The sequence below is a fragment of the Apodemus sylvaticus genome, chromosome 20 (genome assembly GCF_947179515.1).
Source record: "Apodemus sylvaticus chromosome 20, mApoSyl1.1, whole genome shotgun sequence".
Taxonomy (NCBI): Eukaryota; Metazoa; Chordata; class Mammalia; order Rodentia; family Muridae; genus Apodemus; species Apodemus sylvaticus.
The window spans coordinates 55,753,886-55,781,864 of record NC_067491.1 but is presented as its reverse complement, the minus strand read 5'-3'; the positions used below and the strand labels follow the sequence as shown (position 1 = coordinate 55,781,864).

Below are 27,979 nucleotides of genomic sequence, written 5' to 3'. Positions count from 1 at the left end.
ATTGTGCCCCCATCCACCCAGTCATTCACTGTCATAAAAGAGGCACATAGGTGTGTGTGTTATGTTTGTCTGCATGAGGAACTGTTTTTACATCTGCTCAGTCTTAGATACTGGTAGACATGAGGGAACAGTGTGCTCTCATTATGTCCTTATTGCTTCTTAAGCTTTGTCTCATCTTGTGTAGTTTGACAGACATCAGCTGCTTTTGGAGAATAAAGTACAATGAAGATGATGATGGAGATATGAGAACTGACTGTTACTTTTTTATTTTTATGTATCAGGGCTTTATAGAAGAAGATTTTTATAAGTCTCTCCTTGATTTTAGGTAAATAATTAGCTTCTCCATTTCATTCATAAATATCATGAATAAGGAAACTGTCATGTTCTTCCTTCTCTAACTATAAACTACCAAAATTTTTCTCTTTTTAAAATCTTTATTTTAATATTTTCAAATGCATTTCATTGTGTGTATTTGTTATGTTAGACTCCAGTTCACTGAGATGTAAGGTGAGAGCCTGCCTCCTCATGAATCTCCTTATGTTGAGTGTTGTCATTGCACAGTGTGTGATGATCTGACATGAAAACAGAATCCACATTCTGGCATGAGATTAGTATAAAGAGGCTGCATCACAGTATCTTCATGTTTCTGGCAAGGATTCCCTAATTCAATTTTTTGAGTCACTTAGATGCACTATCATATCATCTGCAAATAAAGATACGTTGAATTCTTCCTTTCCATTATGTATCTCCTTGATTTATTAATTGTCTTATTTCTCTAGCTAAAACTTCAAGTACTATATTGTGTAAATATGATGAAGGTTGAGAAGTGCTGTCTTGTTTCTGATTTTACTGGAATTGCTTTGTGATTCTCTCCACTTAACATGATGTTGGCTATAGGCTTAGTCTAATTTGGCTTTATTATTTTTAAGTATGTCCCTTATTTCCACAATTGTTCTAAAACATTTAGGAGAAAAGGTGTTAAATTTTGTAAACTAATTTTGAGCATGAGCTGATTATGATTTTTTTTTTAGATTGTTTATATGGTGGATTGCATTGATCTTGGTCTTCAGGATAAAATTTTCAATTTTCCCAGGAACAGCCAGACTGATTTTCAGACTGTAGCTTGCAGTCCCATCAGCAGTGGAGGAGTGTTCCTGTTTCTCCACATCCTTTTCAGCATTTGCTGTCACCTGAATTTTTTAACTTAGCCATTCTGACTGGTGTGGGGTGGAATCTCAGGGTTGTTTGGATTTGCATTTCCCTGATGACTAAAGAAGTTGAACTTTGCTTTAGATGCTTCTCTGCTATTTGGTATTCTTCAGCTGTGAATTCTCTGTTTAGTGCTGTATCCCATTTTTTTTTAAATAGGGTTACTGGATTCTCTGGAATCTAACTTCTTGAGTTCTTTGTTTATTTTGGATCGTAGCCCTCTATGATTATAAAATGATTATAATAGTATGTTGTACTCTCTTTTAGACAGGACAAAATAGCACAGGCCTTAAAAAAAGGTGTGTGTGTGTGTGTGGTACTGATGTATTGAACTAATGCATACTTTTTGTGACATCAGGTTGATGAACTAGGGATATGCTGTTTGGAAAAGATGGTCTATGTTTTTGTTAACAGAAAAGAAGAAAAAGGCTTTGGAATTTTTCCAAAGTAATAAAGATCAGATTTGATAGATGGAGATACCCTGAAATCTCAGTTGTAGACAGGAGAAATTTTAAAAGACCAAATGCACTAGTAATGTATAGTGCTAAACCCTGTTTTGAAACAACCCTGAAATATATATGCCAGAACTTCAGCTTACATGGCAAATAAATCCTGTTGGCTACAAAATTCTCATAATTAATTACATATCATCTTTCCATATGGATACAGATTTATATTGCACTTTTAATATATGAGCAAACTAATCTCTGAAGACAGCTGTGGTTTAAGTAACAGGTTTTTTTAATGTTTCTCTAGAATGAGAATTGAAAGACCAATATATAGCAAACTGAATGTGTTATGTTGTGTTCTAGTTCATGGATGGAATTCAGAGATCAAACAAGCACTTTATGAATTTTTACTAAGTCAAAATATCTCATATAAGATTATTCTATTTTGAAAAATTCTGAAAATAATTTCAGCTTTAAAGATTTCTTCTTCTATGTCTTTATATTAGGATAGATAAAATTTAAGCAGAAATATATGGGGGACATATTATAAATATTACTTCAATTGATTTGAATATTTCATATCTACAACATTCTCCATAAAGCTACTGTGCTTTCTTTTAGAATACCAACATGGAAATATGAGTTTATTCTTATACTGCTTTTTGCAACTGATGAGATTAACAGGAATCCCTACCTTTTACCTAACATGTCCTTGTTATTTACGTTCCCTGTTGGCATGTGTTTTGATACATTGAAAACAATTGATGAAATGAATATACCACGGAACAATACTCGAGCATTTCCAAATTATATGTGTATATTCCCTGGATGTGATATAGGTCTTACAGGACCATCATGGACTATATCTTTAAAACTGGAAATCTTTTCCAGTTCTCCAAAGGTGAGGCTCTCTTGAAAAATAAGAGTTAACAGTTGGTCTGTGCCAATCTCAGGTTCCCACAGAGAATGAATGGGCAGCAAGGGTTTGGATGTGCTGATTTATATATTCTAAAATATTAAGGAATCAGATATTGACAGGACAGTAACACTTCCTTTAATCACAAGTATGTACGAAATGGAAAAATAAGCAAATGTTTTATTGAACATTCAGATAAATATTATATTCATATAAATATTATAGAATCCAATAGGAATAATACAGAACATTTACAGGGTAAACTTATCGTCCTTTGGAGGAGTTCTGGAAGGTAAGTAACATAACTCATAGCTGAGAATGGACTTCCAGCCAACCATATTACTCACATTGGTTCCTCTGTTCTACATCCTTCAGATTTTCTTTGGACCATTTCATCCTATCCTGAGTGACAATGTCCAGTTTCCCCATGTCTACCAGATAGCACACAAGGATACATGTTTACCTCATGCCATGGTTTCTTTAATGGTTTATTTTACATGGAACTGGATAGGGTTGCTCATTTTGGATAATGACCAGGGAAATCAGTTTCTCTCAGATTTAAGAGAAGAGATGCATAGTCATGGAGTCTGTTTAGCCTTTGTGAATGTGATCCCTGATAGCATGCAGACATACATGACCAGGGCTGGAATATATGATACTCAAATCATGACATCTTCAGCAAAGGTTGTTATCATTTATGGTGAAATGGGGTCTACCCTAGAAGCCAGCTTCAGAAGATGGGTATATTTAGGTGTACAGAGAATCTGGGTCACTACCTCACAATGGGATGTCATCACAAGTAAAAGAGATTTCAGCCTTGATGCCTTCCATGGGACTCTCACTTTTGCACAGCATCATGTTGGGATTTCTAAGTTTAGAAACTTTATAGAAACAAGGAACACTTCTAAATACCCAGTAGATATTTCTCAAATGAGACAGAAGTGGAATTCTTTTAATTGTTCAGGTTCCAATACCAACTATAGCTCAATGAATCATTATTCTTTCAACACTTCATTGGAATGGTTATCCCAGCATAATTTTGATATGGTCCTGAGTGAAGAAGGTTACAACTTATACAATGCTGTGTATGCTGTGGCCCACACTTACCATGAAGCCATTCTTCAACAGGCAGAGTCTCAGGAAACAGAAGAACCCATAGGAGAATTCTCTGATTGTCAGAAGGTAAGGTATCTTACTTTCTTTTGTTTAGTTTTTTTATTTTTTATTTACATTTCAAATGATTTTCCCTTTTCTGGCCCCCAACTCCCTGAAAGTCCCAAATGACCCCTTCCCTCCCCCTGTTTTCCCACCCACCCCTTCCCACTTCCATGTTCTGGTTTTGCCCTATACTGCTACACTGAGTCTTTCCAGAACAACGGGCCACTCCTCCGTTCTTCTTGTACCTCATTGGATGTGTGGATTATGTTTTGGGTATTCCAGTTTTCTAGGTTAATATCCACTTATTAGTGAGTACATACCATGATTGATCTTTTGAGACTGGGTTACCTCCCTTAGTATGATGTTCTCCAGCTCCATCCATTTGCCTAAGAATTTCATGAATGCATTGTTTTTAATGACTGAATAGTACTCCATTGTGTAGATATACCACATTTTTTGCATCCATTCTTCCATTGAGGGATACCTGGGTTCTTTTCAGCTTCTAGCTATTATAAATAGGGCTGCTATGAACATAGTGGAGCATGTATCCTTATTACATGCTGGAGAATCATCTGGGTATATGCCCAGGAGGAGTATAGCAGGATCTTTCAAAAGTGATGTGCCCAGTTTTCTGAGGAACTGCCAAACTGATTTCCAGAGTGGTTGTACCAATTTGCAACCCCAGGAGGAGTTTTTCTCTTTCTCCACATCCTCACCAACACCTGCTGTTTCCTGAATTTTTAATCTTAGCCATTCTGACTGGTGTAAGGTGAAATCTCAGGATTGTTTTGATTTGCATTTCCCTAATGGCTAATGAAGTTGAGCATTTTTAAGATGCTTCTCAGCCATCCAAAGTTCTTCAGGTGAAAATTCTTTGTTTAACTCTATACCCCATTTTTTAATAGGGTTATTTGGATTTCTGGGGTCTAACTTCTTGAGTTCTTTTTATATATTAGATATTAGCCCTCTAGCTGATGTAGGGTTGGTGAAGATCTTTTCCCAATTTGTTGGTTGCCAATTTGTCCTTTTGATGGTGTCCTTTGCCTAACAGAAAATTTGTAATTTTAAGAGGTTCCATTTGTCAATTCTTGATCTTAGAGCATATGCTGTTCGTGATCTGTTCATAAACTTTCTCCCTGTACCGATGTCCTCAAGGGCCTTCCCCAGTTTCTTTTCTATTAGCTTCAGAGTGTCTGGCTTTATGTGTAGGTCTTTCTATAATACTTAAATTATGTTATTTTTAAATGGTTCCAGAAATGCTGGTATAAATTTGTCAGAGACTTCTCGCAATACCAGGATTTCTATACCTTAAAACTCCCTAACATCAATATTTTGTGGATAAATAGACTGGGCAACATTAACATTCAATATATGAAAACATTTTCATATGGAGATTAGTTACTTTTGTTAGAATATTTCTCAATTTTTTGCCAAATTAGTTTAATATTTAAAACAGTAACTGGAATTTTTTATCATAAAATCTTCAAGTGACATGTAGAATTTTTTCTTAAGAAATAGAATTCACATTGGTCATTGTCATGCATAATTATTTTATGAAATGTCAATTAATAATATACACAATTATATGGACTCTGTTTTTATTACATTTATTTTTTTAAATAAATGTGTACTGTATTACATGATTTTAAATCCCCTTGTCTTCCTTTTAACCACTTCCAGATCTCCCAATCTTATGGCTTCTGTGTGACTGTTTTGATATAATTATTAAATGTTCACATCTCTGTCATTATGCTACTCAATAGTTGGTAAGCATTTATTCTGTCAGTTTCTGTCATGAAATATATATGGAGTATTTTTTTCTTTTACCCATGAGGTATCTTGTTTTTCCCTAGGTAGGACACCTTCAATACAGTTGCTTTCCTGTAATATATTATACATTATTGTACATTCACAGTGTCACTTTGCCTTAGTGTGTGGGTATATGTAATCATCTAATGATGCATCTCATTTAGATTGCTTCATTGCTGAAGAAGAGGGTATTCACTAATCCCGTTGGAGAACTGGTGAACATGAATCTAAGAGAAAACCTGTGTGTAGAATATGAGATTTTCAGCATCTGGAATTTCCCACAAGGCTTTGGACTAAAGGTGAAAATAGGAGGTTACTTCCCTTATTTCTCACAGACTCAACAACTGCACATATCTGAAGACTTGAAGTGGGCCATGGGAGAAACACTGGTGTGTACACTATAATTTTTATTCTTTTCTGCATGTTTATTTTATACAATTTTGTGGCATTTGGTCATGGGTTAGTGAGTTAGAGAACAACTTCATATCTTGTGACAGAGTCAAGCACCCATGTTTGATTCTTCACAAATTGGTGTAAGTCCTGATATTGGAGATCCAGTGCCTCTGACTTCCATGGACACTTAAAGGCAATTGCAACTTACCTCAGACTCCAAAAACATGTATAAAAAATTTAAAATATCATAAAAACGTTTAGCCTATTAAGTTTTGTAACTAGTTATAAACTGTGAAATTTTGTGATTCTGTGCATGCATCTTTATAAATGAATCAAGTATACTGTGTAATTTTACTTTTTTTTTACTTTTTCCCACAGTGTAACTCTTTATATTTACTGGTAATTATATTATCAGAGTATACACCAATATATTTTATTTATGTTTTAAATGTATGTTAATGTACATTTCTTTCTCTTTGTTTCTTTGTTTCTGTTTCTTTCTTTTTCTCTCTCTTTCTCTCTCTCTCTCTCTTTCTTTCTTTCTTTTTCTTCCTTCCTTCCTTCCTTCCTTCCTTCCTTCCTTCCTTTCTTTCTTTCTTTCTTTCTTTCTTTCTTTCTTTCTTTCTTTCTTTCTTTCTTTCTTTCTTTCTTTCTTTCTTTCTTTCTGTATACATGTGAGTACCAGTGCATGCAGTGATCACTAGTGTTACGTTCTCTGGAGCTGGAGTTACATAGGGTTGTGAGCCACCATGTAGATGTGAGGAACTTAACTCAGGTCCTCTGGAAGATTAGTAAGTACTCTTAACTACTGAACCATCTCTCTAGTGTCCCAAATGTTTCCTTGCTTTGTCAGCCATGGGGACCTTGAAGCAATGTCAACTCAGAGACAATGAGCATGCCTGGAGTATTTTGAATAAACCTGCTTGGCTTGGGAAAGAACTGATTTTAGGACCAGCGCACACATTATTTAAGATGAATCTGGAGTGCCTTATGGTGGCAGAATGTAAAACCTGTAAAACATATTTAATAAAATAACAGTGAGGTTATATAAAAGAGAAATAGTACCCAACTACAAACAAAGTAATGCCCTTTACAGCCAAAACTTGAACACTTGGAGGAAGAGAATAAATAAATAGGCATTTCTGTAGCTCACAGTATAAAGTAAGTATCCTTGAGTCCATACTGATATTAGAAGTACAAGATACAGGTGTGGCTCTGACCCTGACTCAAATCAGCTGGGCAAGTTCATTTGAGATGATAGGAGAAACTAGAACATGGCCTGGTTATTTGATACTATGAAGTAATTGACAATAACGTTTTTTAAAGTATGATAAAATTCTGGCTCTATATTTTTGAAATGTCTTTATTAGCAATTTTGCTGGCCCATTTGTGGGAGAACAGCATATTTATGGTTGGATTGTTTTTGTTTGGATTGCACAAATAATAAGAAGAAAGGACAAATATCTATCATAGGTTTCTAGACACTAGTTTTTACCTCATAGTTATGTTTCAGCATGGTAACTAACTGTAATTAGATGGGCTGCATTAATATCATGCAGGAGCGGGCGGCGGCGGCGGCGGCAGCAGCGGCAGCAGTGGCTGCTCCAGCTGAAGGGCCATCAGCAGTGGAACCAAGGCGTCACAGGGACCAGTTAGGCCCTGTGCCCACGACCACTGACCTTCGCTGACCAGCCGGACAGCAAGCAGCTGCAGTTGTGCGGCGCCTTTCCTGCACGGAGGCCACTTCAGAACTCGGCCTCCCACCAGTCAGGAGAGGAGGATCCATCTTGGTTCCGTACTCCAGGAATCAGACAGACTGAGGTACACAAACATAATCCGAGGCCAACACCGCGGTGGTCTGAGCCCGACGGGCGTTGGCCTGCACCCAGGCCCTGGGCGGGTCGGGGGGCCATCGGGGTGCCAACCCAACCAGGAGGTTTTTTGCCCAGGCCTGCGAGCGCGCCGCCGCCATTTTGCCTGCAGGACGACAGAGAGCTCAGGCGGGCAGACCTGTAACAGGCATAGCCTAAGGCTAACAAAGCGGGGGTCCAGGCCCCAAAAGGCACAGGACTGACCCCAAGAACTGGGCAGCTTGGTGGGCCATCTGTGAGTCAACCCGCCCAGGTGATTGTTAGCAAAGCAGACTCTCCCGGCACTTTCAGGGAGCGCGGGCGCACACGCCCGCCATCCTAGTCACCTGGCAAACCCAATTAACAGTCAAAGCCGTAGGGGAACTTTGCTCGGACCTTGGCCTCCCAGGCTTTTGCCTGGACTCAGGGACTGGGCGGCCAGGCTAACCTTGTGTGCGATAGCCCGGTTGGCAGATCGGCTGCCCAGCGGAGTGAGCGGAACTCAGGGGAGGTCACAGTAGCATACACCTTCGGCACTCCCTGGGAGTGCACACGGGCTCCATCTGCTCCACAGACACAATCTGGGGCAAGGCCTCAGGCAGAAGCCCTTAGCTCTACTCTCTCCGCTTCCGGATCCAGATCAGTCTGGGCGGCAGCATTACATCTCCAAGTCCTGCAAGTGGCTAGCTGGGCTTCCGGGCGGCCAGCTGGGAGAAGTCAGTGTGCTCCAGTGAATCCAGCGGGCCCCAGCGGGAGCCTTCGGGTGCCTGCTTTGGGATCAGAACAGCCTGGGCAGCAGCACACTGTCTACAAGCAGTGCAGGAGGTAAGCTGTGCACCAGAGGCCAACTGGGAAGGGGCAGCTTGCACTGGTGAGTCCAGCACTGACAAGATAAACTAACACCAGTGAGATCTAGATGGCAAAAGGCAAACGCAGGAACGTCACTAACAGAAATCAAGGCAATATGGCAACATCTGAACCCAATTCTCCTCTACCAACATGTCCTGGATACCCCATCACACCAGTAAAACAAGATTTGGATTTAAAATCACTGGTCATGATGCTGGTACAGGAACACATGAAGGTCATACATAAAGAAATTCAGGAGAAAATGGATCAAAAGTTAGAAGCCCTTGCAAGGGAAACACAAAAATCATTGAAAGAAATCCAGGAGAATACAAAAGCCAACAAGGAGGAAATGCAAAAAACACTTAAAGAAATACAGGAGAACTTTGCTCAACAGGCTGAGGTCATGAAAGACGAAACACAAAAATCTCTTAAAGAAATACAGGAGAACTTTGGTCAACAGGCTGAGCTCATGAAAGAGGAAACACAAAAATCTCTTAAAGAATTACAGGAAAACACAAACATGCAAGTGAAGGAGCTAAGCAAAACCATCCAGGATCTAAAATCAGAAGTAGAAACAACTAAGAAAACTCAAAGGGAGACAACTTTGGAGATAGAAAGCCTTGGGAAGAAATCAGGGGACAGAGATACAAATATCAACAACAGAATACAAGAGATAGAAGAAAGAATCTCAGATGCTGAAGATTCCATAGAAACCATGGACTCAACAGTTAAAGAAAATGCAAAATGCAAAAAGCTTGTAACCCAAAATATCCAGGAAATCCAGGACACAATGAGAAGACCAAACCTAAGGATTATAGGCATAGATGAAAGTGAAGATTTACAACTTAAAGGGCCAGCAAATATCTTCAATAAAATTATGGAAGAAAACTTCCCTAACCTAAAGAGAGAGATGCCCATGAATATACAAGAAGCCTACAGAACTCCAAACAGACTGGACCAGAACAGAAATACTTCCCGTCACATAATAATCAAAACACCAAATGTTCTAAACAAAGAAAGAATACTAAAGGCAGTAAGAGAAAAAGGCCAAGTAACATATAAAGGAAGACCTATCAGAATCACAGCAGACTTTTCACCTGAGACTATGAAGGCTAGAAGGTCCTGGGCAGATCTCATGCAGACTCTAAGAGAACACAAATGCCAACCAAAACTACTATATCCAGCAAAACTCTCAATCACCATAGATGGAGAAACTAAGATATTTCATGACAAAACCAAGTTTACCCAATATCTATCCACAAACCCGGCCCTAAAAATGATAATAGGAGGACAACACCAATACAAGGAGGGAAACTTCACCCTGGAAAAAGCAAGATAGTAACCTTTCATCAAACCCAAAAGAAGTTAAGCATTCAAATTTAAAAAATAACGTCAAAAATGATAGGAAATAACAATCAGTATTCCTTAATATCTCTTAACATCAATGGACTTAATGCCCCAATAAAAAGACACAGACTAACTGAATGGATACGTAAACAGGACCCTACATTTTGCTGCTTACAGGAAACACACCTCAGGGTCAAAGACAAACACTACCTTAGAGTAAAAGGCTGGAAGACAATTTTACAAGCAAATGGTCTCAGGAAACAAGCTGGAGTAGCCATTTTAATATCAGATAAAATTGACTTTCAACCCAAAGCATCAAAAGAGACCCTGAGGGTCACTTCTTGCTGGTCAAAGGAAAAATACAAAAAGAAGAACTGACAATCCTGAACATCTATGCCCCAAATGTAAGGGCACCCTCTTTTGTAAAAGAAACTTTATTAAAACTAAAAGCACACATTGCACCTAACACAATAATTGTGGGTGACTTCAACACTGCACTTTCCTCAATGGACCGATCAGGAAAACAGAAACTAAACAGGGACACAATGAAACTAATTGAAGCTTTGGACCAATTAGATTTAACAGATATATATAGAACATTCTATCCTAAAACAAAAGAATATACCTTTTTCTCAGCACCTCATGGTACCTTCTCCAAAATCGACCATATAATTGGTCACAAGACAGACCTCAACAAATATAAGAAGATCGAACTAATCCCATGCCTCCTATCTGATCACTATGGAGTAAAAGTGGTCTTCAATAGCAACAGAAACAACAGAAAGCCCACATACACGTGGAAACTGAACAATACTCTACTCAATGATACCTTGGTCAAGGAAGAAATAAAGAAAGAAATTAAAGACTTTTTAGAACACAATGAAAATGAAAACACAACATACCCAAATCTATGGGACACAATGAAAGCAGTGCTAAGAGGAAAACTCATAGCCCTGAGTGCCTCCAAAAAGAAAATGGAGAGAGCATACATTACCAGCTTAATGACACACCTGAAAGCCCTGGAACAAAAAGAAGCTATTTCGCCCAGGAGGAGTAGAAGGCAGGAAATCATCAAACTCAGGGCCGAAATCAATCAAGTAGAAACAAAGAGAACCATACAAAAAATCAACAATACCAGGAGCTGGTTCTTTGAGAAAATCAACAAGATAGATAAACCCTTAGCCAGAATGACCAAAGGGCACAGAGAAAGTATCCAAATTAACAAACTTAGAAATGAAAAGGGAGATATAACAACGGAAACTGAGGAAATCCAAAAAATCATCAGATCCTACTACAAGAGCCTATACTCAACACAACTGGAGAATCTGGAGGAAATGGACAATTTCCTTGACAGATACCAAATACCAAAATTAAATCAGGACCAACTAGACCATCTAAACAGTCCCATAATGCCTAAAGAAATAGAAGGAGTCATAGAAAGTCTTCCAACCAAAAAAAGCACAGGACCAGATGGCTTCAGTGCAGAATTCTACCAGACCTTCAAAGAAGAGTTAACACCAATACTCTTCAAACTATTCCACAAAATAGAAACAGAAGGAACACTACCCAATTCCTTCTACGAAGCCACAATTACGCTGATACCAAAGCCACACAAAGATCCAACAAAGAAAGAGAACTTCAGACCAATTTCCCTTATGAACATCGATGCAAAAATACTCAATAAAATTCTTGCCAACCGAATCCAAGAACACATCAAAACGATCATCCACCATGATCAAGTAGGCTTTATCCCAGGAATGCAGGGTTGGTTCAATATACGGAAATCCATCAATACAATCCACTACATAAACAAACTCAAAGAACAAAACCACATGGTCATTTCATTGGATGCTGAAAAAGCATTTGACAAAATTCAGCATCCCTTCATGCTTAAAGTCTTGGAGAGAACAGGAATTCAAGGCCCATACCTAAACATAGTAAAAGCAATATACAGCAAACCGGTAGCCAGCATCAAACTAAATGGAGAGAAACTTGAAGCAATCCCACTGAAATCAGGGACCAGACAAGGCTGCCCCCTTTCTCCTTATCTTTTCAATATTGTACTTGAGGTACTAGCTCGGGCAATTCAACAACATAAGGAGGTCAAAGGGATACAAATTGGAAAGGAAGAAGTCAAACTATCATTATTTGCAGACGACATGATCGTCTACCTAAGTGACCCAAAGAACTCCACTAGAGAGCTCCTACAGCTGATAAACAACTTCAGCAAAGTGGCAGGTTATAAAGTCAACTCAAGCAAATCAGTGGCCTTCCTATACTCAAAGGATAAGCAGGCTGAGAAAGAAATTAGGGAAATGACCCCCTTCACAATAGCCACAAACAGTATAAAGTATCTTGGGGTGACTCTTACCAAACATGTGAAAGATCTGTATGACAAGAACTTCAAGACTCTGAAGAAGGAAATGGAAGAAGACCTCAAAAAATGGGAAAACCTCCCATGCTCATGGATCGGTAGAATCAATATAGTTAAAATGGCCATTTTGCCTAAAGCACTATACAGATTCAATGCAATACCCATCAAAATCCCAACTCAATTCTTCACAGAGCTAGAAAGAGCAATTATCAAATTCATCTGGAACAACAAAAAACCCAGGATAGCTAAAACTATTCTCAGCAACAAAAGAAAATCTGGGGGAATCAGTATCCCTGACCTCAAGCAATACTACAGAGCAATAGTGTTAAAAACTGCATGGTATTGGTACAGTGACAGACAGGAGGATCAATGGAACAGGATTGAAGATCCAGAAATGAACCCACACACCTATGGCCACTTGATCCTCGACAAAGAGGCTGAAAACATCCAATGGAAAAAAGATAGCCTTTTCAACAAATGGTGCTGGTTCAACTGGAGGTCAGCATGCAGAAGAATGCGAATTGATCCATCCTTGTCTCCTTGTACTAAGCTCAAATCCAAATGGATTAAGGACCTCCACATAAAGCCAGACACTCTGAAGCTAATAGAAAAAAAACTGGGGAAGACCCTTGAGGACATCGGCACAGGGAGAAAGTTTCTGAACAGAACACCAATAGCGTATGCTCTAAGAGCAAGAATTGACAAATGGGACCTCATAAAATTACAAAGTTTCTGTAAGGCAAAGGACACCATCAAGAGGACAAATCGGCAACCAACAAATTGGGAAAAGATCTTCACCAATCCTACATCAGATAGAGGGCTAATATCCAATATATATAAAGAACTCAAGAAGTTAGACTCCAGAAAACCAAACAACCCTATTAAAAAATGGGGTACAGAGTTAAACAAAGAATTCTCACCTGAAGAACTTCGGATGGCGGAGAAGCATCTTAAAAAATGCTCAACTTCATTAGTCATTAGGGAAATGCAAATCAAAACAACCTTAAGATTTCATCTTACACCAGTCAGAATGGCTAAGATTAAAAATTCAGGAGACAGCAGGTGTTGGAGAGGGTGTGGAGAAAGAGGAACACTCCTCCACTGCTGGTGGGGTTGCAAATTGGTACAACCACTCTGGAAATCAGTCTGGCGGTTCCTCCGAAAACTGGGCACCTTACTTCCAGAAGATCCTGCTATACCACTCCTGGGCATATACCCAGAAGACTCCCCACCATGTAATAAGGATACATGTTCTACTATGTTCATAGCAGCCCTATTTGTAATTGCCAGATGCTGGAAAGAACCCAGGTATCCCTCAACAGAAGAGTGGATGCAAAAAATGTGGTATATCTACACAATGGAGTACTATTCAGCCATTAGAAACAATGAATTCATGAAATTCTTAGGCAAATGGATGGAGCTAGAGAATATCATACTAAGTGAGGTAACCCAGACTCAAAAGGTGAATCATGGTATGCACTCACTAATAAGTGGATATTAACCTAGAAAACTGGAATACCCAAAACATAATCCACACATCAAATGAGGTACAAGAAGAAAGGAGGAGTGGCCCCTGGTTCTGGAAAGACTCAGTGAAACAGTATTCAGCAAAACCAGAACGGGGAAGTGGGAAGGGGTGGGTGGGAGGACAGGGGAAGAGAAGGGGGCTTGCGGGACTTTCGGGGAGTGGGGGGGCTAGAAAAGGGGAAATCATTTGAAATGTAAATAAATTATATCGAATAATAAAAAAAAAAAATCATGCAGGAGCAAAAGAGAAAATGAACCGTGGATATATACATGTGAATAAAATTGTGTTTAATAATATATTATAATATACAGTGTATTATATATTTATATAATATAAATATATTTACAATATCTACAATATACAATAAATATTTATAAACTATACAATTATATATAATACATACATTATTTTTACTACAAATATACATAAATAGTTATATCATATATAATTAATAATATAATACATATTAATATAATATAATATAATATAATATAATATAATATAATATAATATAATATAATATAATATAATATAACATATTACCACATGCATGTTCAGTTTCTCTATAAAACTCTGACGACAGTGTGTATAGTTGCTAAGTTTTCCATAAACTAGAATTGATTTAAGGAATAAAGTCTCTTAAATTAAAAGTATACTCCTAGGCACGGTTATTTTTCTTATCAGTATGTAGCTCTAGAAAAATACCATAAATTTGTATAATCCCAAATCTATTTTCACACTGATGGAGATATGGCTAATTTTATATACCCAACTATCCTTACATGGTTCTACGGATCACAGCGATCTAATATATGCTACATATGATTTGAGTTTCTCTTTTCTTGTCCACACTCTCTTCATTGCACTTCTTGTTAAGCACGATTATCTGTAATTAAATATCTGTCATTTTATTTTTTTACATGGCAATCTCTGACCTCCATCCTGGTCCCCACCTCACAGTAGTGTCTCTCCCTCAATTCTCCTTCCCCTTCTTCTCTGAAAGGGTAGGCACAGCTTAGCTTGATTTTTGAATCAATATTTATAAGCAAAATTGGTCTGAAGTTCATTTTATTTGTTGGGTCTTTGTGTGGTTTATATATCAGAGTACCCGTGTCTTCAGAGAATAAATTAGGTAGGGATCTTTCTCTTTCAATTTTGTGGACTAGTTTGAGGAGTATTAATATTAGATCTTCTGTGAAGGTCTGGTAGAATTCTGCATTAAACATACCTGGCCCTGGGGTTTCTTTTTTTCTTTTTTTTTGGTTGGGAGATATTTAGAAATTTTTTTTTATTAATTATTTTTATATCCTCCATATTTTATTCCTTACCCCTCTATACTCTTTCTACACTCTGACTGTTTCACGTCCCATACCTCCTCCCCTCCCCGTCTCCACATGAATGTTCCTACCCCCCACACCACCTAATCGCTAAACTCCCTGGGGCCTCCAGGTTCTTGAGGGTTAGGTGCCTCATCTCAGAATGAACACAGACCTGGAAGTCCTCTATTGTATGTGTCCTAGGGGTCTCATATCAGCTGGTGTATTCTGCCTGTATGGTGGTCCAGTGTTTGAGAGATCTCTGGGGGTCCAGATTAATTGAGATTGCTGGTCCTCCTGCAGGGTCACTCTCAGCTTCATTCAGCCTTCCCTAATTGAAGAGCAGGGGTCAGCTGCTTCTGTTCATTGATTGGGTGCAAATATCTGTGTCTGACCCTTTCAGCTGCTTGTTGGGACTTCCTGAGTGCTGTCATGCTAGTTTACATTTTGAGAATGCTCCTGGCTTTAGGAATAGTGTCAGGCTTTGGGACATCCCCACGCACTGGATCCCACTTTGAGCCTGTCACTGGACCTTCTTTTCCTCAGGCTCCTCTCTACTTATGGATTCCTGTAATTCTTTCAGACAGAAATAATTATGGGTCAGAGTTATGACTGTGAGAAGACCTCCCTCTCCCTCGTTTGATGCTGCTGCTGGAGGTAGGCTCTCTAAGGTCCCTCTCCCTACTGTCAGGCATTTCATCTAAGGTCCCTCCCTTTAGTCCTGTGAGTCAATCACCTTCCAGCTCTCTGGTTCATTCTGGAGAGTCACCCCAACCTCCTGTCTCTAGAGGCTGCCAGTTTCCATTCTTTCTGCTGGCCCTCAGGACTTCAGTCCTTTTCCCTTCCCCAATTCAGATCAGGTTGCCCTCTTCCCTGCCCTGTTTATTTACCATCCCACATCCCTCCCTCCCTCCCCACTTGTCATTGCCATGTTTTTCCCCCCAAGTGGGACTTTAGCTTATTGACATTATGAGTTCTGTCTGTATCTTGGGGATTCTCTACTTTTCTGTTTTTGACTAATATCCACTTATTTGTGAGTATATACCATGTATGTATTTTTGGGTCTGAGTTACCTCACTCAGGATATTTTCTAGTTCCATCCATTTGTCTGCAAAACTAAGTAAGTCCTTATTCTTAATAGCTTAGTAGTATTCCATTGGGTAAATGAACCACATTTTCTGTATCCATTCTTCTGTTGTGGGACATCTAGAATTTTTCCATCTTCTGGCTATCACAAATGAGGCAGCAATGAACATAGTGGAACATGTACCCCTGTGGCATGGTAGGGAATCTTTTGGGTATATTCCCAAGAGTGGTATAGATGGGTCTTAAGGAAGATCTATTTTCAGTTTTCTGAGGAACCTCCAGATTGATTTCCAGAGTGGCTGTACCAGTTTTCAATCCCACCAGCTGTGGAGGAATGTTCTTCTTTGTCCACATCTTTCCAACATGCGTTGTCACCTAAGGTTTGTATCTTAACCATTCTAGTTGGTGTAAGGTGGAATCTCAGGGTCTTTTTGATTTGCATTTCTCTGATCACTAAGGACTTAGAACATTTCTTTAGGTGCTTCTCAGCCATTCAAGATTCCTCAGTTGTGAAATCTCGGTTTCGTTCTATACCCCATTTTTAAAATTGGATTCTTTGGTTTTCTGGTGATTAGCTTCTTGAGATCTTTATATATTTTGTATATTAGCCCTCTATCAGATGTGGGGTTAGTGAAGTTTTTTTCCCATTCTTTAGGTTGCCAATTTGTCTTCTTGACTATATTCTTTGCCTTATAGATGCTTCCCAGTTTCATGAGATCCCATTTATTAATTCTTGATCATAGAGCATGAGCCATTGGAGTTCTGTTTAGGAGGTTTCCCCCTGTGCCAATGAGTTCAAGGCTCTTTATCACTTTTTCTTCTAATAGATTCAGTGTATCTGGTGTTCTGTTGAGGTCCGTAATCTACCTGGACTTGAGCTTTGTGTATGGTGACAAATATCGGTTCATTTTCATTTTTCTACATACAAACAGCCAGTTAGACCAGCACCATTTATTGAAGATGCTTTCTTTTTTCCATTCTATATTTTTGGCTTCATTGTTGAAGATCAAGTGTCCATAAGTGTGTGGTTTTATTTCTGTGTTTTCATTTTTATAACCCTTAAAAATAAATTTTAATAAGCATAACACTAGGTTACAAACTGAATAAATCTATTTACACATTACATATATATATATATATATATATATATATATATATATATATATATATATATATATATATATATATATATTCATGAGAACAAGGCTTTGGGGGAACATGTAACAGGAAGCCATGAACCCTATCTGGGTTTAATGAACAAGTAATCACGGCAGTTGAAGATAATTCAGGAATATTTAAACAGCATGGTGACAAATAATATTAGTAAAGGTGCTAGTAATTACAAATTTATTTCTGGGGGAGATTGATGGTTTTCTATTTTTAAAAATTTCATGTTGCAATATACATGGTTGTGAATAAAATATATTTTAACAATACAAAAGGATACAAAACAAAACTTGCTCTTCAGATTTCCCATGAGATTTCTATTCTTTAAAAATATTTTATGATGTATATAAGTACATATGGTATTGGTATGTGTAATTCAACAAATTATATGAATGTATATGTGTAAAACTACATATAGTTCTACAACTTGATTTGATAGTATTATCATGGGCATAAAAGCACACTTAAATCTATTTTTGAAACTGTCCATATTTCATGGTATACATGTAACTTAACTTATTTAGTTAACCTATAATTGATGTATATTTAAATTGCTTCAATATTTCAGCTGCAAATGATGCATGCCACTACCAATTTCCTCAAGCTTGTATACCTCACAGTATACTTAGGCTTGTAATTTTGTAGAACACATTCTCAGAAAAAGTATGTGAGCTTTTTTAGACTTACTGAGCTTACCATTTTACCAGTTATTTCATTAACATTAACTTAAAATAATATACCTCTTCAGGCAAAATTAGTAGATACACAGAGGAAATAAATACACAAAAGTATAAATCTTATGTAAAATATCCTTACAGTTCTATCATTTATCCCCAAAAATGGACTCACCTCAGGGGTAACAATTCTTAGATACATTCTTAACACGTAGAAAGAACTTTTATTTTGAGGTATGGTCTATTGAAAGATATAGTAGAGTAAAGGCCCATAAATTTTAATCATCTGACGAACCTTTTTCTTCCAGTTTTATCCATTCACCAAAGTTACATGATGTTTTCAAAAGTGATAAGTAGTGACAGAAATCCTTGAAGCAACCTTTGAGCACCAATGACAAACTTCTCTTAATTTCCATTTAGACACAATGTAAAAAAGAATTTGTTCTGAAGTATGAATATATGAAGACAAAGAGTTTTTCAAAGACACAGAAATCAAATTCCTTAGTTATGTATTTGAGAAATCCCCTCTATTAAACAGAATGAAATTACATGAACTGAGCCCTTCTTGGGAAATCTAGAGTCTACTAAAAGCAGAGTAGTCCTCCATCTGTGGAAGCATTGATTTGTTGAGCTTTATTAATTGATAGAATGTTCCAGCTGCCTTGGATTACTTTATAAACTGTCCATTCTTGAAATATTCAGAGATGGATCGGATTGTTGGTGTACTTCTATTTTTTATTGTTTTTGTTGTTGTTGTTTTCCACAAAAATTATCATGTATTCTATGTGGATGTTACCAAGGATGGGAAGATTGCTATCTTGGTGTGCAGAATACAAGTTTTGCTGTAGTTTCAGCAACACTGCAGCAAATTTTAAAGTGTTACATATATTAAAGATATAAAATAATGACTTATATATATATATATATATATATATATATATATATATATATATATATATATAATACATACAGTATATACACCATATCACATCAATCAACACCCACACAGATGAGTATAACATACTGTCATTGCTTTGAGGGAGTGTGGGGTAGTTATTATTTTTTAATTTTTCATTAGATACTTGCTTTATTTACATTTTAAATGGAATTCCCTTTTTGCGTTACCCCACCGAAAACCTCCTTTCCCATTTCTTCTCCCACTGTTCACAAACCCCCATTTCCTGACTTGCATTCCTTTATTCTGGGGAATGGAGCCTTCGCAAGACCAATAGCCTCTCCTCTCATTGATGTCTGAAATGGTCATCTTGTGCTACATATGTAGCTGGAACAATGGGTCTCTTCATGTGTACTCTTTGGTTGGTGGTTTAGTCCCTGGGAACTCTGCGAGTAATGGTTGGTACATATTGTTCCTCCTACAGAGCTGCAAACCGCTTCAACTCCTTGGGTCCTCTCTGTAGCTGCTCCATTGGGGACCATATGCTCATCCTATTAGTTGCCTGTGAGTCATGGGTATTTTGATCAAGTTTCCAATAGGGATCAAAGTGTCCACACTTTGGTCTTCCTTCTTCTTGAGCTTCATGTGGTCTGTGAGTTATACCTTGAGTATTCTGAACTTTCAGGCTAATATCCACTTATCAGTGACTACATACCATATGTGTTCTTTTGTGATTGGGTTACCTCACTCAGGATGATATTTGCTAGCCCCATCCATTTGTCTAAGAATTTCATGCATTCATTTTTAATAGCTGACTAGTATTCCATTGTGTAAATACACCACAATTTCTGTATCCATTCCTCTGTTGAGGGACATCTGGGTTCTTTCAAGTTTCTGGCTATTATCAATAAGGTTCCTATGAACATAGTAGAGCATGTGCCCTTATTATATGTTGGAACATCTTCTGGGTATATGCCCAGGAGTGGTATATTGGGGTCCTCAGGTAGTTTTATGTCTAATTTTCTGAGGAATGACAAAACTGATTTCCAGCTTGGGTTTACCAGCTTGCAATCCCACCAGAAATGGAGGAATGTTCTTCTTTCTCCACATCCTCTCCAGCATTTGCTGTCCCCTGAGTTTTTGATCCTGGCAATTCTGACTGGTGTGAGGTGGAATCTCAGTGTTGTATTGATTTGCTTTTCCCCCATGATTAAGAATGTTGAACATTTCTTTAGGTGTTTCTTGGCCATAGAGTATTCCTCAGTTCAGAATTCTTTGTTTAGTTCTGTACCCCATTTTAGTAGGGCATTGTTCTTTAGTCATCTGGTTATCTCCTTTGTTGCATGGCCTGGTAGTCCAACTGGGAGTAGTTACCTGCTTAGACTTGTAGTCTTTGGTGGTAGCAGGCCAGGGAGAGAGCTGTTGGCATGAATGTGAGTGCAGATCTTAGTTTGCAGGTAGCACTGTAGACTAGAAGATGGAGCTGGTTTTCTTAGGTGGGAGCAGGCCTCCCAGGCAGAGCTCTGGGCTTGGAAGCAAGATATTAGTTCAAGATTGCAGGTAGAAGTATGGACCAGAAAAAAGATGGAGCTCTGAAAATATGAAGCAGACATAAGAGATCTGGGTTTGCTGGGGTCCTAGCAGGCAGGGGATTGGGGTCTGGGTGTCTCACCTGGCTGTTCCCTGTGAGAGCAGACCTCCTGAGAGACAGGCAGAGCTGTGGGCTGAGGAGAATGGTGCCAATCCTGATTGCAAGTAGACGTGTGAACCAGAAGGAAGATGGGGCCACCATGTAATTTTTTTAGTGAAACATTTTTGTATATCTTAGCCTTTCATTGTAACTTTAATTTTATTATGTCTCTAAGAGTCTCTAGCCACCTACTATGAGGATATACATTGAATAAACCTTCACTATTCCATCCAACATTTTATTCACCAAATGTTCTTTTTTCCTTTTTGATATCTAAACTTTTCAAAAACAATTTTTCTACTACATAGTTTGTGTGGATCACTTAAATTTAAGAAGAAATAAATTTTAATCTCTTCATCCAAACATTTACAGTTAGAATATGAAAATACTTCCACAATGTTTTATGACCTTTAATTTAATTGCAGGTTTATATGAAATGCTCAGATACCCTAATTTGGCAAACAATGCATGAAAATAGAAGAGTATTATCACACAGTTGTTACTGTCTTAGTTATGATTTTGATGCTGTGGACAACACCATGGCCAAGGCACCTCTTATGGGAAAAACCTTTAATTGGGGTTGACTTACAGGTTCAGAGGTTCAGCCCATTATTACCAAGGGGGAAGCATGGCAGCATCCAGTCAGGCATGACATAGGAAGAGCCACGAGTTTTACATCTTGTTCCGAAGGCAAACAGGAGAAGACTGGTTCATGGGAGCTAGGATGAGGGTCTTAAAGCCCATGCCCACAATGACACACTTCCTCCAGCAATGTCACACCTACTCCCACATGCCACACCTTCTAATAGTGCCATTCCCTGGGTCAAACATTTCAAGCCATCACAGTTATCTCTACATACTCTATTTACATCAGGTTCCCACCTCTACATGCAGTGTGATCTGTAACCCTGGATTCAGGAGACTTCATCAGGAACAGACAGCAGAATGCTGCTTTGATTGTGTTCAGTGCCCAGAGAATGAGGTTTCCAATGAGACAGGTATGTGTTTGTGTGCAGAAATGTCTTTTACAAAATAGAAATTTAAATGAGTCTGAAAGGAAACTGGAGACATAAGACATGTATTTCAATATAATCGTTTTACTTATATCAAAAATATTCTGAACCCTGAAATGAACATGCACTATCTTCCATAATCACACATTTTTTCATATTATGTTGGTTACATAATTTATATTTTACAAAGAATATTTAATGGAAATATTTTAGCTATTATTCTGTCAGAAAATTTTGTACATAGTATTGTTATACATATGTCTAATTGTCCTCTATCCTATGCACAATTTAAATTGATAACATGATCAGTACACAATCTTGTTATCCTAAAAACCAAATTGGTTCCTGAGAGAGACTAGAGGCTCAGACTCTTGTTATTATTTAATGAAATGTATTTAAGATATGAACTAGCTCATAGAATGGAAGCACTAACTATGACAGAATTTAAGTAAGAGTGCAAAAACCAAAAATCCACACAAAGATGTGTTAGTGTTATTCTGTAGCCTACTGAGAGATAGAGGAAAGATTTGTAATATGTATTTTGTTGCTTGACATATAGCTTGGAATATATAGTTGAGAACAATAAAAGACTATACATCCAATAGTGGAAAGTGGGGAGATACATCTGATTTGATGATTGTCTTCTGAATGTCAAATATATGCAAAAAATGTATATGTTCTGATATTGAAATGCAAAATCATTCATACCTACAATCATGTAATCATGGATACACTTTTATGCATACCACATACACATAATAATTCACCTAACTATATTTTAATTGAAAGGGAATTACAACCCTTTTATTTCTCTATTCAGCACTATTAGCCTCACTAAACACTGTTATATATGTCCCCTCTATTCTCAGTTAAGAAGCAAAAGGACAAGAGATACACTGTATTTACATTAATTAAGAATAATTTAAGCCAGGCGGTGGTGGCACACGCCTGAAATCTCAGCATTTCGGAGGCAGAGGCAAGTGGATAACTGAGTTCGAGACAAGCCTGGTCTACAGAATGAGTTCCAGGACAGCCTGGCCCACACATAGAAACCCTGTCTTGAAAAACAAACAAACAAACAAACAAACAAAAACCCAAAACAAATAACAAAAAGAGAATACATTCAGTACAAGGATATAAGAATGAATTGATTCGCATTCCTCTGCATGCTGTCAGATGAAACATCACCATTTGTTGAAAAGGCTATCTTTTTTCCAGTGGATGGTTTTACCTTTTTTGTCAAAGATCAAGTGACCATAAGTGTGTGGGTTCATTTCTGGGTCGTCAATTCTATTTCATTGATCCACCTGCCTGTCACTGTACCAATACTTTGCAGTTTTTAATGCTATTGCTATGTAGTACTGCTTGAGGTCTGGGATATTGATATCCCCAGAAGTTCTTTTACTGTTGAGAATAGTTTTAGCTATCCTGGGTTTTTTGTTATTTCAGATGAATTTGAGAATTGCTCTATCGAACACTATGAAGAATTGAGTTGGGATTTTGATAAATCCCAAATTTAAATTTGTATATTAATTTTGGCAAGATGGTCATTACTACTATCTTAATCCTGTCAATCCACAAGCATGGGATATTTTTCCATTTTCTTCAATTTCTTTTTTTAGAGATTTGATGTTCCTGTCATACAGATCTTTCACTTGTTTGGTTAGATTCACACCAAGATACTTTATATTGTTTGTGGCTATTGTGAAGGGTGTCATTTCCCCAATTTCTTTCTCAGCCTGTTTATCCTTTGAGTATAGGCAGGCTACTGATTTGCTTAAGTAAATTTATATCTGATCGCTTTGCTGAAGTTGTTTATCAGCTATAGGATTTCTCTGATAAAGTTTTTTGGGCCACTTAAGTATACTATCCTATCATCTGCAAATACTGATAGTTTGATTTCTTCCTTTTCAATATGTATCACTTTGACTTCTTTTTGTTGCCTAATTGTTCTAGCTAGAACTTTAAGTACTATATTAAATTGATATGGAGAGAGAGGGCATCTAGTCCCTGATTTTATGATTCAAGTTTCTCTCCATTTAGTTTGATGTTGGCTGCTGGTTTTCTGTATATTGCTTTTACTATGTTTAGATATGGGTGTTGAATTCTCATCTTTCCAAGACTTTTAACACAAAGGGATGCTGAATGTTGTCAAATGATTTTTCAGCATCTAATGAAATGACTTTGTGTTTTTTTCCTTGAGTTTGTTTATGTAGTGGATGACATCGATGGATTTCCATATGTTGAGCCATTCTTGCATTCCTGGGACGAAGCCTACTTGATTGCGGTGAATTATTGTTTTGATGTGTTCTTAGATCCAGTTGGCATGAATTTTTTGTATATTGTTGCACAGATACTCATAAGTAAAATTGTTCTGAAGTTCTCTTTTTTGTTGGATCTTTATATGGTTTTGGTATCAGCAAAATTGTGACTTCATAGAATGATTGGTGTAGTGTTCCTTCTGTTTCTACTTTGTGGAATATTTTGAAGAGTGTTCATATTAGTTTTTTGTTGAAGGTCTGCTAGAATTCTGCACTAAAACCATCTAGCCCTGTGCTATCTCTGGTAGAGAATCTTTTGGGGTATGTGTCCAGGAGTGGTATAGCTGAGTCTTCAGGTTGAACTATTTCCAACTTTTTGAAGAACCATAAAATTGTTTTCTAGAGCATTTGTACAGGCTTGCTGGAGTGTTCACTTTTCTCCATATCTGGGGCCTACATATGCTGTCACTTGAGTTTTTTGATCTTAGGCATTCTGGTTGCTGCAAAGTGAAATCTCAGTGTTGTTTTGAGCTGCATTTCCCTGATGGTTCAGCATATTGAACATTTCTGTTAGTGCTTCTCAGCCATTCAAGATGCCTGTCTTGACAGTTCTATTTAGTTCTATACCCTATTTTTAATAGGGTTATTTGGTTCTCTGGAGTCTAAATGTTTGAGTTCTTTGTATTTTTGGATAATAACCCTTGTTCAGTGAAGATCTTTTCCCAATATGCAGGATGTTTTTTAGTCCCATTGATGGTATCCTTTGCCTTTTCAAAGCCTTTCAGGTTTTTTATGAAGTCCCACTTATGTATTGTTGAACTTAGACTCTTGAGACATTGGTGTTCTGTTCAGAAAAGTTCCTCCTGTGCCAATGATGTGTTCAAGGCTATTTCCCCACTTTCTCTTCCATTAGATTTAGTGTATCTGGTATTGTTTTCTGGTCTCTGATATATTTGGACTTGAGTTTTGTGCAGGATGATAAATATGGATTGATTTCCAATTTTCTACATGCAAATCACCAGTTAGATCAGCACTAATTTTGAAGATTTTTTTCCACTTTATGGTTTTGGATTCTTTATCAAAGATCAAGTATATATCACTGTGGGGATTTATTTTTGGGTCTTTGATTCTATGCCTTTGACAGACCGGTCTATCTCTTTATCAATCATGTGATCTTTTTCACCACTTCTCTGTAGTACAGTTGCAAGTCATGAATGGTGATCACCCCAGAAGTTCTTTTATTTTCCAGAATTGTTGCGATTATCCTACGATTTTTGTTTTCCAGATGGAGTTGAGAATTGCTCTTTCCATGCGTTTGAAGAATTGCATTGGAATTTTGATGGGAATTGCACTGAACCTGCAGATTGCTTTTGGTCACATGGTTATTTTCACTGTTAATCCTACTGTTCTGGGAACATTGGGGATCTTTCTGTCTTCTGAATTCTTCTTGTCTGCCCTCTGTCAGGGACTCTGTTCTTGACATACAGATCTCTCACTTGCTTAGTTGTATTTACACCATGATATTTTGTATTATTTGTGGCCATTGTGACTGGTTTTGTTTCTCTAATTTCTTTCTCAGCAGTTAAGCATTTGTACAAAGCTACCGACTGGTTTGAGTGTAATTTTACATGCAGCCATTTTACTGAAGTTGTTTATTAGCTTTAGAAATTCTCTGGTAGAATTTTTGGGATCACTTATGTATTTGATCTTTTCCCCAAATAGTAATAGCTTGACTTCTTTTCTAATTTTCATCTCATTGATCTACATTTCTTGTCTAACTATTTTAGCAATAATTTCAAAGAGTATATTTAAAAGATAGGGAGAGAGTGAATATCCTTGACTTGCCCCTGATTTTAATGTGATTGCTTCAACATTCTCTCCATTTAATTTGATGTTGCCTGTTGTCTCAGTGTATATTAGTTTTTTATTATGTTTAACCATGTGCCATGAATTTCTGATCTGCTCAAAACTTTATTTACTTATTTTTTTAATTTTTTATTTTTTTCAAGTTAAAAATATATCATTATATTATTTTATGATCATTGCTGCTTTGCTTGCATTTATTCTGTGTGAGTTTATCAGAGCTGCTGGCATAGGAGTTAAAGACATCTGTGACCTCCCACATGGGTTCAGGTACATGAACCCTAGTCCAAATGCTCTTAACTGCTGAGCCATCTCTCTGGGATTCACTCCCTTTTTAGTTTTTTTTTTTAAATTAAACTACTGAAATTTATTTTAAAATATACAACTCAGTATCAACATATTTAAAGTCTTTCTTTTTGAAGTATGTTTCTTGTATGAAACAGAAAGATGGATCGTCTTTATGTATCCAGCCTGTCAGCCTATATCTTTTTATTGGGGAATTGAGTCTGCTGATGTTTTTAGAGAAGGGATATTTCTAGAGAAGTGACTGAGAGTTTTATACCGCATCTTCAGGAAGCAGGATTATAAAAAAAACAAAAACAAAAAACAAAGCAAAAAAACAAAAAACATTGGATTGGTAGAGGTTTTAAAATCTCAGGGCCTACTCTACTGGCCCACTTTCTTCAACTAGGCCACAGCTTCTAGTCCTTTCAAATTGTGGTACTCAATAGTGACTAAGCAGACAAATCTGACTCTAAGCGTGTCATTCTCATTCAAACAACCACATGTAACCCCTTTTGGTGCCATACAGTTTTTGTCATACTATAATAAAAAATTAAGTTATTCTGGCTTCATAATTACTCATGACCCAACAGTTTCAAAACTTTTAAAATCAAAATCAAAAAGCAGATTATATACTTCCACATTTAATGTCTTATAAATTCACCAACTTGAGATCTTATAAATTATGATTTCTAAAAACTTTTATCAATATCAGAGATAATTCTTGTGAATGAGTATCTTCTCTCCCCTTTTTATCTTGAAAGTGGTATGTTACACTACCAGGGATGAACTGCTTCAGAGCAGCTCCCTACAATATCAAACAAGAGAATTGTTGCTGAACAACAAAATGTTTATTGTGATATCCTCTGATTAATACAGATACTAAGTGATTGAGTGTATAATGAGGACATTTTCTTAAGCTTTGTTGTTAATGTTCTCCAGCAGATTTGGAACAGTGTGTGAGCTGTCTACCTGATGAGTATGCCAACACAGAGCACACACACTGTCTGAAAAGGCATCTCTCCTATCTGGCCTATGAAGACCCACTGGGAATGGCTCTTGCTTGCATGTCCCTGTGTTTCTCTGTACTCGCAAGTCTTGTATTTGGTACTTTTGTGAAATACAGTGACACTCCCATTGTGAAGGCCAACAACCGCAATCTCAGTTACATCCTACTAATCTCCATCACACTCTGTTTCCTCTGCTCATTGCTTTTTATTGGGCATCCTAACATGGGTACCTGCATCCTGCAGCAGATTACATTTGGTGTCTTTTTCACAGTGGCTTTATCTACTATCTTGACCAAGACAATTACTGTGGTTCTGGCTTTCAAGATTACTACTCCAAGAAGAAGAATGAGATCAATGTTGATATCAGGGGCACCTAACTTTGTCATTCCCCTCTGTACCCTGCTCCAATTTGTTCTCTGTGGAATCTGGCTAGCAGTATCACCTCCTTTTATTGATACAGATACCCAGTTTGAACATGGGCAGATCACCATTGTGTGCAACAAAGGCTCAGTCATTGCATTCCACTTTGTCCTGGGATATTTGGGATCCTTGGCTCTGGGAAGCTTCACTGTGGCTTTCTTGGCCAGGAATCTGCCTGATAGATTCAATGAAGCCAAATTCCTAACCTTCAGCATGCTGGTGTTCTGCAGTGTGTGGGTCACCTTCCTTCCTGTCTACCACAGCACCAAAGGGAAGGACATGGTGGCTGTGGAGGTCTTCTCCATTTTGGCTTCCAGTGCAGGACTTTTAGTCTGCATCTTTGTTCCAAAGTGTTATGTTATTTTGATAAAGCCTGATTCAAACTGTCCTCAAAATTACAGGAATAAATTACGATATTAA

At 37.5% G+C, this 27,979-nt stretch overlaps 1 protein-coding gene across 1 annotated transcript; it reads left to right on the top strand.

The window, feature by feature from the left end:
- The first annotated feature begins 119 nt into the window (after window positions 1–119).
- On the top strand, window positions 120–27,979 carry LOC127670579 (vomeronasal type-2 receptor 116-like). The gene is made up of 6 exons (XM_052165078.1): window positions 120–325; window positions 2,280–2,559; window positions 2,950–3,756; window positions 5,706–5,930; window positions 21,585–21,708; window positions 27,075–27,979. The coding sequence occupies exons 1-6, from the start codon at window positions 120–122 to the stop codon at window positions 27,977–27,979; spliced, it is 2,547 nt and encodes an 848-aa protein (XP_052021038.1).